This window comes from Pelophylax lessonae, assembly GCF_965119305.1.
Source record: "Pelophylax lessonae genome assembly, chromosome: 1".
NCBI classification, from domain to species: domain Eukaryota; kingdom Metazoa; phylum Chordata; class Amphibia; order Anura; family Ranidae; genus Pelophylax; species Pelophylax lessonae.
This window is the reverse complement of record NC_138768.1, coordinates 412,932,614-412,950,152: the sequence shown is the minus strand read 5'-3', so window position 1 is coordinate 412,950,152 and position 17,539 is coordinate 412,932,614. Positions and strand designations below refer to the sequence as shown.

The window sequence follows — 17,539 nt, the reverse complement described above, 5'->3', positions numbered from 1 at the left end:
TTTTACGGTATGTACAGAAATCCTAAATTCTTATTTACATTTTTTTTTTTACAGTGCATTTTTATTTATTCTATTTTTTATAAACTTTATTGCTATCACAAGGGGTGAACAACATCCCGTATGATAGCATAGGCCGTGAGAGGTCTTCTTTTTGGAGAGATGTGGAGTCTATTAATCTCCATATCTCTCCTCTGGCCTCCGAAGCATCTGATTTAACTAAGACTGGTAAGCTCAAATGCTGTACAAGCCAGTAACGGCTTATACATTAACAAACCTGATTATGATTGCGATAAGAGTGGTTGCATCGGTACCCTTTCTACCACCTGTAAAAGAGATTGAGTGGCTGTAAAAGTGATTAAGAGTCTGGATCACCCTTAGGCTGTAGGGAATTGCCGGCAGACAAATAATGATACCGGGATCATATTTGTAGCTGCAACCATGATTCTGGTATAACCACTTCAATCTGAGGTTGCATAAATGCTGCATACAGCCTATGGGCAGGAAGTGGTTAAATCTTTCTATTGATTGGATGTAGGATGGGGAGGGACCGACAGCCCCCCTCCAATAAGCGAATTCCAGGCAGTTTATTTGGAGCCAGACGAAACTTGAACAGTGTATGACCAGCTTTACAACAGCCCTCAGAAAACACCTTTTAGCTGTTTTTTGTCATCTGATTTGTTGCTATAGGTGATTGAAATACATTGCTTTTTTAAATTTAGTTTTTGTATCTGTAAAGTATTCCAATTCGGAACATCAGTGTGGAAATGTTCCTCTTGGACCCTTTAAGCGATTCTCAGGCAGTCGTGAAGTACTATAATTCTAAAACCTACTCCTGATGCCAGGATGCACAGACTCGTTCAAAGCTGTAAAATATTTTTACATTGTTTTTAATTTTTTTTCTCCCAATTCTCAAGGTATACATGTGTAGCTTTAGATATAGTTCTACAGCATAATACTCTGCATTTCAGTTAAACTGACATTAAAATATAACAAGAGGTGTGTTAGGGTGGAGTCTTATAGTTTTCTACAGTAATGTCTTCTAAATTGTTCAAAAAGATAATGGAGGAGTGACATTTCAGTCCAAGAACGTAAAAAAAAAACAAAAAACATGAATTGGTTTGTTTTCTTTTTTACCTCTAGGTAAAATATTGGAGCGTTCTATAAATCTATCCTAGATTTTACTAAATTGAAAAATGCATTTACATTTTTTTTGTCTGGGTTCTTATTTGTTTCTAAACAAACAAATGCCAGATTGAAACCAACTGTTTATCTTGCACCCAGTTGTTAACCTGTACGAAGGCCAAATATTTCTAGTCAGACACCTAATTGGTGCCTAGCTCTGAAATGAATAGGCCAGAGGTGACCATCTTTTGGCTTCACATGCCAGTGGCAGGCCAGGTTTTCTGCAGTTCATCAGTGCACTTTTCCGTATAATGAGCTTAGCTGTAATGAGGGCAATTTGCATTTGTAAATCCCAATCTGTTTGTGACATTGAGGTTCCAAGGCTTTCCACCTATGCTGTAGGCACAAGTTTTTCTTTTGGCTGTTCTTGCCCATTATAACCAGTGTCAATTATGTGCAGCCTTTTGCATGCTGCACTTTAAATGTTGTTTTATTTTATTATTTTAATTTCATCCTAGAAATAAAGTACAAACAATTCAGTGACTTATCACAAAGCCGCACAGACCAGTCTATGATGCAAACTGAAATGTTAAAGAACATGTAAAAGAGATGGTTCATAGAATTTTAGGATCCATGTTACTTCATTATGGTCCTTTATGGTAATTTTGTTATTGATTAAAATCTGTTCAGATAACAGATGTTATGCTTTCTTTGGATAACAGATGTTGAGATGACGATCAATTGTTAGGTGATTCAAGTTTGCAACTGGTGAGACTACGATAACTTAATCATCCTAATGTTGGAAGGATCAGGTTATAAATTAAGAATCCTTCTAGATTCTTTAGATAGAACGAAGTTTTCATTCTGATTCAAAAAATAAATGTCTAAAATCACAACTGTTACCAGGTGACAGTTGTTTTCAGTCACAGTGGGAGTTTAATGCTTGTGGATTTTGCAGTGTATCCGACTATGACTGCACTGTCCAATAGGCATCAGAGTTTAATTATGCTGCTCAGTAAACTCTGTGATCTAACACACCTGGCCTTACATGCTCCCTTTTCCTCCACACTACAGGTTGGTGTGAGGACACTTGTGATCAGGAAATGCCCAGATATTCTTCTAAGAGCTGCCATTGCCATTCACTTTCAAAAGATAATAGCTGTCTAGATAGTACATTGGCTAGCTTAGTTTAGTAAGGTCCGTCTGTGTCACTGATCAAGAACACAAAGCATTAAAGCAAGAGGGTAGAAGTGGCAAAATAGCAGAATGTGACTTAGCAATGAGAGTCTCAATGTCTCAATCAGAGATGTTTCCCTTTAAGCCTAAAAGATACTTGAGTAGGGAAAGCGAAGCGCCAGTGTCCAGAATGAGGACACTCTCAATAAAGAATATAATAGTTTATTGGAAACGATTATACTCTTAATTGCGAGTTTCCTTATTATACTCAAGTATCTTTTTAGCTGAAGCAACAGTTCTGTCGCACCAGTAAGGTTAAAGCCCAAATCTCCAAAGAGAGATCAACACTATATTCACCCGCTGAACCACCTAAAGCCTTGTACACACTACTAGTTCATGTTGAAGCCACTGTACTAACAATCCAATGTTAGTATAGGGATCACCCCTGCTGTGCTATTGTGACAGGTGGACAATCCCCCCACCCCCTCCCCCCATTCTTCTTCTGGAAGCGCATTTGTAAGGTTAGGCACTGATATTGGAGAGAAGACCGGGGTCGCAGTCTGCTCTAATTCATCCCAAAGTTGTTCTATCAGGTTGAGGTCAGAACTCTGTGCAGGCCAGTCAAGTTTCTCCACCCCAAACTCGCTCATCCATGTCTTTATGGACTTTGCTTTGTGCACTGATGCACAGTCATGTTGGGTGAAGCCCAAACTGTTTCCGCAAAGTTGGGAACATGAAGTTGTCCATATTGTCTTGGTATGTTGATGCCTTAAGAGTTCCCTTCACAGGAACTAAGGGGCAAAGCCCAACCCCTGAAATACAACCCCACACCAAAATCCCCCCTCCACCAAATGATTTGGACCAGTGCACAAATGATACTGGACAGTTGCATGGTCCACAGCACGCTGATGAGCTCATCTTGTTGCTCTCTACTTCGGTTAGCATTCTTCTTGCACTGTAGCATACCTGATTGCCTCCTTGTGTTTTTTTTCCCATTCCCCTCTCCGAGCTCTGCTGTGCAGACTAGACTGTACAGTAGACTGCAAGAGGCTGATACCAAGTCAAATAACAAAATATGTCATGCAGTAATAAATAATGTTTAGTCAATGCTATACACTACTGTAAAATATATAAAATCTGTGGTCAAATGCAAATTCAGAAATCAGTTGCATCTGTTTTATGTGAGCTTACATTGTACAGTTGTGACAGATCTAAGTTGCTTATGTTTTTTTTTCTGTATTACACTGGATTACCTTTAATATCATTTACATTTTTAGTAGCTATTGTGCTGATATATTTCCCTACACTTCTACTGTTTGGGGAAAGAAAAAAGAAATAACCATGCAGCGATTAAAATAATGTAATTAGCAATCAAACAAAAGGTAGGCATACCCCAGGGGTTATAATCTAAAAGAAATGAAGAAAGACAGGAGGAGCAGGTGTCTTTTTCATACAAAAGAAAAGCGACATCTAATTATAACACATAGTTAATTAATATATTAATGCTGAGTGTACTATAATATGCTAGTTTTCAGCTATGGTAATTCTTGGTTCAGGGCTTCCTGCGCCAAAGACAAATAAAATTTGCAGCATAAGCCTAAATGTTCTTGACATATCATTTATTCTAAATGGATAACCTAACTCTAAATCTTAACCTTCATACCCAATGGTTAGCACTTAACACGCTCCCTCACCCTAACACTTAACCTAACCAGCACTGGCACTTCCTTCTTCTCCTGGTCTACTTCTTTGTTTGGAGTCTGATTCCGTTTTAACCCAAGCACAGCGGTAGAGCATACTAGTCTGCTCATTCCCTTTGTCTTCAATGGCTAAGCCAGGATGGCGCAACTTCCAAGTGTGCGCACAGGAGTTGCTTTGCTCCAGCACAAAACCGTGCCGACCCGTATGTAGCTCTGTGTACAATTGCACAAATTGCATGTGGTTAGGCCGAGGAGAAAAAGAAAATTTACTAAAGAGACATACAGAGTAGAGTCTCTTTTGTCATTAAAACCCCATCTGTCTACATTTTTAAAAAAACTCAAAACCCAAATCGCATTCAAGTTTCTGTCTAATGGAGTAGTGCCCTATAATGCCTGGGTGAAAACTGAAGTCAGAAGCTGCACAATCGATAGCCAAAAACTCCAACGCAAGTCTGCCCCAGGCCCAGATACCCATGTTTTTTTCCCATGTACCGCTTTTCTTGCCTCTCACTCACTCAAGCCAGGCTGTCAATTACAACTGCACACCATCCTTTGCTGTGACAGTGACATGTCTTTTAGTGACCAGGAGAAGTAGTTATAGATGTATATTATGCAGTTACTGTTGACGTTTGATAAAAGGTTGATATCTGGTTATTAGTCTGCTGTCCAGTTTGCCTCAAATTTATGTTTTGGGGCCTGAATAAGTGTGTGTTGAAATAGATTATGGAGCAATTAATGAGGGTACAAAAAAACAAAAAAAAACAAAACAAGGTTTTTGAATCGTAAACCAATTTTGATAAACATATTTATTGGCTGATCTCTTTTATGAGGTTACCAAAAATAATCAAAATAAGAAATAACACTGAAGTCCTGAAAAACAGAAACATATACTGTATGTGAACTCTTTTACTTGCTAAAGTATTTTTGTTCTAACCAGTACTGTAACCCAGGTGCCCCTGCCAAACAGTACAGCCTTGTTCTGGTTCCCCACTGCAGTATACTACATTGCATTTAGGTCCTAGAACGTGGTCTAGGACCTATGTTTGGTAAATAAGGTAGCAGCAAAACACCAGTTTTACTAATCCTCTGCAACTCCTTAATGAAAGCATGGTCCCTATTATAGTGGCACCATTGTGCAACTCATTCCCTAATTGGTTCTGTGCTGCAGTACAAGTGACTACTGGTGGCTGGTATCCAAACAATTCAGGTTATGATGCCTCAACATTTATTCGTTAGCTGCAATGACAACATAACAACTGGGTTAAAATGTTTCCCTTTTAGGTCTTCGTTGATTTCAATAAAAAACAAAACATAGTTCATATTTTAAAGCTGCAAATGTTACATAGTTTCTAAAGAAAAAAATCAGCTTGGTTCACACAGATGCTTAAAGAAAGCACTGTAAGCAGCCTCCAGCTGCTGCCTAGTGAGTGCCATAGTGCCATTTATTTCACTAGCAGTGTGGATGGAAAGAAGCCTTATGGCTGCTAGATGCTCTTCTGCATCCACAACTTGTGTAAACATTTGAAAATGTGATGTCCGATATGAATTGTAATGCTAGTAATAAATATTAAATAGTGGACAGACATTCAGAATCACTACAAACACCTAAAGGTTACCTAGTAGAACAGTGCCAGGTAATCATTTATGTTCTTACCAGAACAGTATTTTACACAAATAAATGACGATAGGTTTTTTTCTGGGTATGTCCAGGTGTAGGCTACCCACATTGGGGAGGGGGGGGGGGGAAGACTGATTTTGTGCATTTGATTTTGCATGAGGCAAAAAGAGCATAAGGAAAAGAAGCAGCTATGTTATGAGAGCCCATCCAAGTTTAATAGCCCTACTTTTTATATCTCTTACCTGATTGTTATACAAAGCTGTATATAATGTAAGCACATATTCATGTCTCTAGTTAGCAACATTATAGTTAATGACCATATGGTCATTACTGTATAAGATGTTCTGTCTGTTGTATTTATATTCCTCAAGCATATTGTTCCTTCTACTTCACAGTGTGTTAAACTATTTCAAAGGGAAAAAATCCTTTCCCCCTAGTTTCCGGTTGTCCTATCAAGTGTAACCTTGGACCCTTATAGAGCAATTAGACCATCCTCTATCCCCTCCTTTGTAATGAGGTTTCTTACATTCCTGAGTCTATAACCCTTTAGTCTTCCCTAATGGGACATCATTATTCTGAAAGAAACAATGTAAATGTAAATGAATATTCTCATTAACGAGTCACAGAGAAACCTTTAGCGGTAGCACTGTGGTAATTCTGCTTGTTATTTCTCCAGTATTCCAGGCAGGATTTTTTTTTATAATTCATTATTAGTATTCTCAATTACTTGTTCTTTAATTTTGCATGTCTTTCATAATCCAATGTTCAACTCCTTCAACCATGTCCTTGTTTTATTCTCCAGGTGCAACCTGTGAAACGTTCAAGGTCTCTGTCCCCAAAGGGCTTTTCTAGAGAGTCCGAAGAGTTAAAGAAGCTTAAGATAGCAGAAAAGAGGATTGAACATTTAGAGAAGACACTGCAGATTAAGGTAAATGCCATAAAGCTATATAAACCATGTCCTGCCAGTGAAAAACCTGCCAGTATTAAAGGTGGAAAACAGCCCTCTAATTGAGCTGAAGGTATTTTTCAGGGATAAACTAAAAATCAAAGATTTGGCTTCAGGGGTATATTTTAATGTAACACAAAATATATTCATTTTGTATGATTTTCTCTCTAAACTGCTTACCTGATACAACATAATTTGGTTACCTTCTCTTTACATCCATGCTGTGCTGTAACAAACACATACATATTCTCACAAACTGAACATGAATATGAAATGAAAATGTAGTATCTCAAAAAAAAAAAGTTTGCGCCACAGTTTAGATTTATCCATAGTATGTGAATGAACTGTGCATGGTGCAGCCAAACAGAAGCCAAAAGTTATGCTTTTAGTGTTAAGGTTAGAAAATAATGAGGATTCAGACAGTCTATATTTTACTGTTAAGCTCAATTCACATTCGTGCATCTTCAAAGTCACACGATTTCCAGTGCGACTTTAGATTGTGACTTTAATGCGACTTTAATCCAACTTTACATTCTCTGGATCAAAATTGCATTAAATGTCGCACCAAAGTAGTGCAGGCAGTAATGCTACGACTTTAAGTTGCACCAATTTTAAACGGATGCCATTGAAAGGAATGGACTGCAACTTGTCTTGCAATTTATGATAGTTATAGTCGAATGACAAGTCGCACAAGTGTAAATAGAGCCTTATGCATTAGACTTAATAATACATTTTTAAAAACTTTTCTCTAATCCTTTTCACTGTGTCAGTTGAGGTTTTGTCGTCCTTCAGTGGATGGCAGACCTTACATACTTTCCCGGACCATGCCATCTTTTGTCCCTTTTTTATGCATTCTGTATTTATTGATTTTTACATGAACACGACAAACCGAAACAGTGGAATAATTAACCAGAGGTATAAGGTATATTAAAACAGCAGATGGCATACAGCATAGAGAAACCTCAATTGTTCAGTCAAAAACAGTCAGCATTCAAGAAATAGAGATACAGAAGATAATTAGGATAAATAATCACCAAAGGAACCATGGCTTCAACTTGACAGTAACTAGAAGACATCATTGCATACAATAGTCCAGCATGACATTCCTTTTCCATTTAAGTACCTGTACAGGGTGAGTTTAAAGCCACAGAAGGCTGAATAGAGGAAAAATAGGAAGAAAATGGCCAACCCCATGTGGTAAGGTTGAAATGTAAAGAAAGGTACCAGTATCCATCTAGTAGAGCCCATGAAAGAAAGAGGGGAATCAAGAACTTATTGAAGAATAGAAAAGAGAAAAAAATGGGAAAGGGATGAGGAGATTGGGGCACAACTGACTTTGAACCAGAAGATGACACTGGGGTAGCTGGTAGAATGCGTGATGGGACAATTAAGCCTCCAACAGTTTAAAGTCATCCTTACAAGTGATTTTTAGCTTGACTGCAACAACACGGCAGACAGAGCGGACCCCTAACTGACATTTTTGGGGGGAACAGTAACATTACTACAGTAATCAGTGCTAAAAATATGCACTGTTACTGTAATAATGACACTGGCAGGGAAGGGGTTAACCTAGGGGTAATCAAAGGGTTAGGTGTGAGCCTAGGGGAGTGTTTACTAACTGTATGGGGGTTGGGCTTGGGAAATGATCATAGAGACCTGTGATCCTATATAGCAGGATCACAGGCGCACTGTAATCATTTCAGAGAGAAGAACGTAAACACAGCGGACCGTTCTTCTCTCTCAGCGGGGAGCGATCGCGGATAGCCCGGCGGCAATCAATGTCGCTGGTCCCATACATCGGCATCCCCACTGCCTAGTGGGGGTGGGAGCATGCCGCTTGTGCGCGTGCTCGCCCCTCAGCACCACGTGCGCAACCGACGTAGGGCTACGTCGGTTCGTGCAGGAGAGGCTGCCTGCCGCAGTAAATCTGCGGTGGGCGGTCTTAATGTGGGTAACAGTGAAACAGAATAAGATATAAAGTCCATTCAGGAAAAGTTTATGTAGTGCTCCAAAACAAAAATTTAAATAGTGACGATAAACAGAAGTCTCTTGTTGAATGTCCAATAGGTGAATGGATAATCTATGAGACCTCACCCAGTTGCACCTGCATCGTGAATCATACAAAATGTTTGCTTACCAGAATGCTAGACTCCAAGTTATAAAAGTCTAGATAAGTGTGGATAATAGACGATCGGATTTAGGCTGAAGGGAGTGATGTTATGGCTGACAGTGCAATCGCTCCAAGTCACAACCCATAAGAAAGAAAGAAATTACCCACACAGTGTAAAACTGTATGATGCTTTATTAAAACAAAGTGATGCTAAGAACTGACAGAAATTCAGATAAAATCCAGCATGTAAAAATCATTGGTTCCCGGGAACTGGTTGGCTTGTAAACAGATTTGGCTTGCGTGGTTATGTCACCGAAATGGGCTTGGCCCTATGTGTTTTGTCCGATTTTTCGTCATCGGGGGCACCCATTAATAATTGGCCTGTCTGAAAACAGACAGGCCTTGTCTACAGCGCAAGCAGATATCGGAAGGATACGTGGCGTGGCGTACCATTAGTCTATGGTACCAGGGGGTGACAATCTTGTACCTACATTTTTGGTACTGGTTACTAATAAAAGATTTGTATGACAGGGAGAGAATTTTTATTCATTCTTTCGGGTTCACAAATCTCTGCGTAATTGTGGAGAGGATTTGTCCCCAGCACCTGGAAGAAAGGCTTAATTGCCAAGGACAGGAAAGGGGGTGGGGGGGGGGGGATGGGTGCCAACACTTTTTATACACAAGTAAAAAGTTTAGCAGAGAGGAACAATCCATTATCTATACAGTACATTTTTGGCAAGCTTGGTTTACGCTGATAGTTTGTTATAGTTTTTATTTGTATTTATTTTTCTAATCAATGATAAGATGTTCACCTGCTTTACTTTTCCTTCAAAAAAGGTAATACAGTTGTGCTCATACCCCTCGCAGAAATTGTCCGATGTGGACCATTTTGAAAAAGACATAAGTGATTAGACCAAACATTTATTTTACTTTTAGGCTGCCCTATGTGCATCCTCCAGATTGATGAATGCAGTTTTGCTTCGTCTGATAATATGCTGCCCTCATCCTACCACTAATTTAATGTATTTATCTGTGCTGTTGTGTCTCACATGCCCCCAAAACAGCAGAAATCTATCTCTTTTCTTCAGGATAGGGATGGTGTGCTTCTCTTCATAAGCTTGTTGACTCTTTGTTTATAGATGTGTCCATAAAATTCTATTTTGGTGTGGTCACTTCAAATGATTTTGAGTAAAAGTTTTTAGGGGCTATTTTGTGTTTTGCAAGTGAGCTTTTTTATTAAGACATTGAAGCAACAAAAGTTGCTAACATTTTAAAACTCTGCCAGGGTTATGTAAATTTATGAGCAGAAATGCATACGTAATCTGAAGCAAATCTACGTAGTCAGATAGGTATCACTCCACACTTTTAACACCTTTCTATTTATCTTGTTAAACTCTAAACTGCAGTGTATTAATTGATTTGTCACCCTAGATGCAGCAAAATACAGAGCTCTGGAAAGCACATGAAAATCGCAAAGAAAGGTTGCTGGCATTACAGGCCAGTTATAGGGGACTCAAACAGCAAATGGAGAATGTGGAAGAGGGAGGTGCCAGGTGGGTTCCAACATTGTTTTTTTTCTATCTATTTGCCAAGCTGATCCAGAAAATGTTTTTTCTTTTCGTACATCATGGGACACAGAGCCATAAATCATAACGTATGGGTTATATAGCCACCTACAGGTGAAGGACACTGGCCATCAATCAGAATTTATGCCCCCCATATAACCCCTCCCATACAGGAAGTACCTCAGTTTTTTCAACAGTGTCTAAAGGTGATGGTCACTCTGGAGAGTCTCTCCACATTTTTCTTATTTTTTTCTTTAACCCCTTCCATACCGCGCCATGTCAAATGACGTTGGCAGGAATCCTTTCTCGATCCGGGCGGACGTCATATGATGGCGCCCGGATCTCCCCGCTACTGCGCGCCCCCGGGGGCGCGCATCGCGGCGATCGGGGGTGAGGCTCGTCCCTCGGACTGAGCCCAACCCCGATCAAGGTAAACAGCCAATGAAATTGGCTGTTTACCACGTGATCGGCTGTGTCAATCACAGCCGATCACATGAGCGGCTCCAGCGCGAGCCGCTCGTTCCTTCCTTAATGCGCGCCCCCGGGGGCGCGCAGCGCGGCGATCGGGGACGAGGCTCGTCCCTCGGACAGAGCCCATCCCCGATCTAGGTAAAGAGCCAATGAAATTGCCTCTTTACCACGTGACCGGCTGTGTCCAATCACAGCCGGTCACAAATGTCATCAGAGAACACGGTAACTAGCTGTGTCACCGTGTTCTCCTCCTCACACACTGATCCTGTGTGAGGAGGAGATTGTGGTAACAGCTAGTTACCAAGTACAGTGCACCCCAACCACACTGATTGCCCCCCCCCCCCCAATAAAAAGCACCTGTCACTAGCCCATCAAAGTACCCGAGTACCTGTCACCAGCCCATCAGGTACTCTGATGACAGGTACTCGGGTACTCTGATGGGCTGATGACAGCTACTCTGATGGGCTGGTGACAGGTACTCGGGTACTCTGATGATGGGTACTCGGGTACTCTGATGACGGGTACTCGGGTACTCTGATGACAGGTACTCGGGTACTCTGATGACAGGTACTCGGGTACTCTGATGACAGGTACTCGGGTACTCTGATGATAGGTACTCGGGTACTCTGATGACAGGTACACGGGTACTCTGATGACAGGTACTCGGGTACTCTGATGACAGGTACTCGGGTACTCTGATGATAGGTACTCGGGTACTCTGATGACAGGTACACGGGTACTCTGATGACAGGTACTCTGGTACTTTGAGTACCCGTCACCGGAGTACCCGAGTACCCGTCATCGGAGTACCCGAGTACCTGTCACCTACCCATCAGAGTACCCGAGTACCTTCCACCTGCTCATCAGAGTACCTGACACCTGAAGTACCCGAGTACTTGCCACCTGCTCATCAGTACCCATCACTACTCATCACTACTCATCAGTACTCATCAGTACCTATCACCTATCAGTATCAGTACTGATCATCCATACCCATCAGTACAGTATCAGTATCACCTATCAGTATCAGTACTACTCATCAGTACCTATCACCTGCCTGTCACCTGCCCATAAGAGTACCCGAGTACCTGTCACCTGCCTATCGGAGTACTCGAGTACCTGCCACTTGCTCATCAGTACCAGAGTACCTGTCACCTGCCCAGCAAAGTACCCGAGTACCTGTCACCCTTCATACAGCCACCATGTCTAAGTCCAAAAAGGTTTATATACCTCCTCCGTTTAAACCTAAATACCGGTGTTATGGCAGCAGATAGCTGCCATAACCCTGGTATTTTTTTAAACGGTGGACGGTTGGCTTTCCGATAAGGGTGGTCCCAGCGGCGGATTCGCTGCGGGATCACCCTTCCGGGGTGGCGGAAGAGGTGCCCCCCCCTCCCGCCGCATTCTGGTCCTTTTCCCCGCTTACCGGACCCGCCAGCAGCGGGGAAAACGATCCGGTCCCGGATCCTCACAGACAGGATGTCAAGTGAGGGCAAGCTTGCCCTCACTCGACTCTATGGTCTTGGAGGACCGGAGCTACGGCAAACGGCGTTGCCTAGCAACCAGTTTAAAGGTCCCTTTTTTTTTTTTTTCATTTTATTTAATTTTTTTTTTATTTTTTCTATCTTTTAGTGTACTTGTGAGATCTGAGGACTTTTTGACCCCAGATTTCACAAAAAAGAGGTCCTGTCGTGCCTTTTTCTATTACAAGTAATGTTTACATTTCTTGTAAGAGAAATAAAAATGATCAATTTTTTTTTGTTAAAAAAAACAGTGTAAAAATAAAAAATAATAAATAAAATAAATAGTAAAAAAAAAAAAAAAATTAAAGCGCCCTGTCCCCGTGAGCTCGCGCGCAGAAGCGAACTCATACGGAAACCCCACCCACATATGTAAACAGTGTTCAAACTACACATGGGAGGTATCGTCGCGATCGTTGGAGCAAGAGAAATAATTTGAGCCCTAGACCTCCTCTGTAACTCTAAGATAGCAACCTGTAGAAATTTTTAAAGTGTCGCCTATGGGGATTTTTAAGTACCAAAGTTTGTCACCATTCTGTGAGCGTGCGCAATTTTGAAGCATGACATGTTGGGTATCTATCTACTCGGCGTAACATTATCTTTCACATTATGGAAAACAATTGGGCTAACTTTACTGGTTTCTTATTTTTTAATTCCAAAAAATTGAATTTTTTCCCAAAAAATTGCGTTTGGAAGACCCCGGCGCAAATACGGTGTGATAAAAAATATTGCAATAATCTCCATTTTATTCTCTAGGGTCTCTGCTAAAAAAAAATATATAATGTTTTGGGGTTCTAAGTAGTTTTCTAGCAAAAACAACTGATTTTAGCTTGTAAACACCAAATGTCAAAAATAGGCCTAGGCAAGTGGCGAGGATGCATGATGATGCTCCTTGGATGTTGGGCCCCTCTATATGGCTAGGCTGTGAAAAAGTCTCACACATGTGGTATTGCCATACTCAGGAGGAGTGGCAGAATGTATTTTGGGATGTCATTTTTGCTATGTACATGCTATGTGTTAGGAATATCCTATAAATTGACAACTTTGTGTAAAAAAAAAAAAAGTTTTTATTTTTTTCCCACATTTTCCAAAAACTTGTGGAAAAAAATGACATGTTCAAAGGACCCATAGTGCCTCATAGAATATACGTTGGAGTGTTTGCTTTCCAAAATTAGGTCATTTTGTGGACTTTTCCATTGTATTGGTGCTCTAGGGCCTTGAAAAGTGTGATAGGTAGTAAGAAAGTTTTATGTGTATTTATGCTCCTAAAACGCCTTATGGTGCTACTTGGACGTGGAGTCTCTTTTTGTGGCCAGGCTGTGTAAAAGTCTCACACATGTGGTATCACCATACTCAGAAGGAGTAGCAGAATTAATTTTGGGGTGTCATTTTTGCTGTGTACATGCTATGTGTTAGAAATAGCTTATAAATTGACAACGTTTTGGGAAAAAAAAGAAAAAAAAAATTTTTTCTTCATTTTCCCAAGAATTGTGGGAAAAAGTTATAACTTCAAAAAACTCACCATGCCTCTTACTAAATACCTTGGACTGTTTACTTTACAAAAATGGGTCATTTGTGGGGTATTTGTACTGTCCTGACATTTCAGGGCCTCAAGAAAGGAGATAGGCCATCAGTACATCTGGTGTGATCAATTTTCAGTAATTGGTACCATAGCTTCTAGACTCAATAACTTTCACACAGACTAAATAATATACACTAATTTGGGTTAATTTTACCAGAGATATATAGCAGTATAAATTTTGGCCCAAATGTATGAAGAAAAATAAATTTTTTGCAAAATTTTATAATAGAAACTAAAAAAAAGTGTTTTTTTTGCAAAATTTTTGCTCTTTTTTTGCTTATATCACGAAAAAAAAAAAAACCCCAGTTGTGATCAAATACCACCAAAAGAAAGCTCTATTTGTGTGAAAAAAATGATAAAAAATTTGTTTGGTTACAGTGTAGCATGACTGAGCAATTGTCATTCAAAGTGTGAGAGTGCTGAAAGCTGAAAATTGGTCTGGGCAGGAAGGGGGTCTAACTGCTCTGTATGGAAGCGGTTAAATGAAGACAAAAGATATGCTGTTTACCCAGATCAAAGATCATGGAATCTAAGGGGTTAGCTATCAGATCCATCCTAAACAGTCAATGGACTAAAAAGATGGTATGAGAGCCTCGGGAAGCAGATACGAGGTTTTGCCTGTAATGCTGTCCTTTTTAGCGCTGGACCCTCGGATCTGGACCATTGGAATACCAAACCCCAAAGGCGCTCCGTGCAAGGTGCTCTACAGGTCCAAGGCTGTGCCCCCTCTAAAATATGGGGTCCCAGTCATTGAAGGTCGCCAAGACAAGACGTGATGGGTGAAGATTGGATTTCTGTTTCAAGCAGAATCCCGTGGCAGGACTGGTGAATCCAATTTAAAATACTTACTTATATAGCAAACCTTGAAGGTAAAAATTGCTGGCATAATTGCAAATTGTAAATATTTTATGCACTGTTTCTTTTAATGAGATAACAGAGACCATGTGCCATATCTATCCCTCCATGAGACTATAGATGTTATGCTTGCTTGCAAGTTACAGCTTCTTGAGGCAGTTGTGGGATTGTTGCAAAGCTTGATTTAAATCATTATTTCTTTGCCTATTGTTATCACATTGTGTTTTTTTTCCCTGAGCTGATTACCTGAATGGTATCAGCTGTGACAAACAAAATTCAGCCTAAGCTGCTCTCACCCCATAGGGTTATTGTTGTTTTCGCCCTGGCGCATAGGCGCCTGCATGTTTGCCCTGCGTTATAACGTGTCCTATGGCTTAGGTCTCCTCGCGTGCGCGCAGGAATCTTCGCCTTTACGTACAGGTGTACGCCGTGTGGAAAGCTTGTTTCCTATGCAGTGGTGTGCACATGGATGCCACATAGCAAGCCGCAAATGCGCAATACAGCATAATTGGCACGTTCTGCAAGGAACTGTTTCCAACACACTAGCCTCTGTCAGAGACTGAAGGGGACACAGAGCAGCAGAAGCTGGGTTGCGAGAATCACTGTGGGTGTATGTTACTGGCACAAACAGGTCCTGTATCTTGGGATAATCAGTGCTGTGTGGATTAGGCTGTATAAGCTTGACACAAGCCTTGATTATACTTAAAGATAGTGCCTCAAGTTTGTCTTGCTTTAAAGCAATGTCTACCCGAAAAAGGGCCGGGGCACAGTTGGAAAAGGTACTGTGATGCCACCGCCAGGCCTTGAAGGTCCTAGCCGTGTTTCCACTGTGTCTACTCTTCCTGAAGAGTTAGAGGCATCTTGCCAATCTGAGCCATTACGCTTTTTAGGCATAGTAGCTACTCCTAGTACTTCTGCCACAACCTACTTCACTAAGGACGATTTGGCTGTGGCATTGGCCAGCCTTGAGGGCAGGATTGCTGGTATCATTGCAGCATCTCAAGGGAAGAAATGTGATAGATCTCCCTCACCTGAGCCACCCCCTGAGTCAGTTCAGGATTGGGCAGAGAATGTGGAAGAAGTAGCTGATGGTGACCCTATGGAAGGTCAAGCTGAGGTTTCCACTTCTGGGGAGTCGGGGTCAGAGGAGTCTCTATCTACCTCTCAGACCCAGAGATTGTTTATTCAGTCTCTTACTGAAATGGTCCGGTCTGGATACAAATGTCCTCCCCTAGAGATAGCTGAAGTCTCTTTTTCCTCTCTAGGCTCATTGCGCCCTACTCATAGTCCTCAGAAGTTTCCCATACATCCGCTTTTGGAGCAAGAAATGTATAAAGATTGGACCATCCTAATAGGATTTTTGTTCCTCCTAAAAGGTTTTCATTATTGTATCCTATGGAGAAAATGTTTACTAAGAAATGGAATATACCCACTGTGGATGCTTCTATTTCTGTGGTTAACAAGAGTTTAACCTGTCCTGTGGATAAGGGCCAGGTTTTTAAAGATCCAACAGATAACAAGTTGGAATTTTTATTGAAAGCCTCCTTTGCGGTTGCAGGTTCTGCGATTCAACCAGCTGTATCAGCCATAGGAGTTTGTCAGTCTTTAAAAGACTGTATGAAGTAAGTGTCCAGTACAGTTCCTTGTCAAGGAGAGTCTATGGAAGATCTGTCAGATCTACCTCGCACTTTGTTTTGCAGTGGATGCTCTTATGGACTCCATAAGGTAAATGTCACGATTTGCTCTGATATCAGTGCATATGCGCAGAATTCTTTGGTTAAAGAATTTTTTTGCAGAATTACCATGTAAAAAGCTACTGGCTGGCTTCCCTTTTCTGGGAGAAGACCATTTTGTGATGATCTGGATAAGTATATCCAAAAGATCTCGGAGGGGAAGAGTATATTGCTACCCGTGAAAAGGAAGAGCAAGCATCATTCTTTAAAAATCCCCAGCACTTCTACTAACAGTGCTTCAAATTCCAAACAGTGGCCACGGCCTCAACCATCTGGACCTGGAACCAAGCCTTCAGGGCAGGGTCAGAAAAAGCCCTGGGTCCCAGAAATTAGCCAAGTCTTCTGCTAAACCCTCTCTGTAAAGGGGGGCCCCCATTTACGTGGTGGGGGGAAGGCTGCGGCAGTTCTCAAAGGTTTGGGTGGAATTGATCCAAGACAACTGGGTTATCTCTACCATTTCTAGGTACAAACTGTAATTTTCGGGTGTTCCCGTATCCCCAGTTTATAAGGTCAGTTATACCGACAGATCCCCTAAAAAGGTCTTTCTTTTTGGCATTAAACCAGCTGAAGACTCAAAAAGTGATAATAGAGGTTCCAGAGAACAAAAAGTTCAAGGGTTTTTACTCAAACCTGTTCATAGTCCCCAAACCAAACGGAGATGTGAGACCTATTCTGGATCTTAAAGCTTTAAACCAGTTTCTGAACGTTCGTACCTTCCGTCTGCAGTCGTTCAGTCATAGCCTCCCTGCAGGAAGAGGAATTTCTGGCATCCATAGACATCAAGGATGCATAGCTTCACGTGCCTAAATTCCAGGCTCATCAAAGGTTCCTACGCTTTGCAATAGAGAAATGTAGAGAATAGAGAAATGTAATTTTCAGTTTGTGGCCCTGCCCTTCGGGTTAGCCACAGCCCCAAGAGTTTTCACAAAGATCCTAGCTCGAGTATTGGCTGTTCTAAGGTCCCGAGGGATATCTATAATAGGATATCTGGACTATCTGTTACTAATAGATCGATCGGCTTCGGCTCTAAGCCAAAATGTCCACCAGACAATGCAGTTCCTAGAACATCTGGGTTGGATACTGAACTTGGCCAGCATCTGGAATACCTGGGTCTTCTTGTGCACACAGCACAGGCAAAGAT

General features: G+C 41.2%; 1 protein-coding gene across 1 annotated transcript in view; it reads left to right on the top strand.

The window, feature by feature from the left end:
- Positions 1-17,539, top strand: part of CNTLN (centlein) — a 712,784-nt gene that overhangs the window by 284,637 nt on the left and 410,608 nt on the right. The window contains exons 11-12 of the mRNA XM_082272784.1: positions 6,419-6,544; positions 10,104-10,225. Of these exons, the coding sequence (XP_082128910.1) occupies positions 6,419-6,544; positions 10,104-10,225 (248 nt within the window). The remainder of the gene's footprint in view (positions 1-6,418; positions 6,545-10,103; positions 10,226-17,539) is intronic.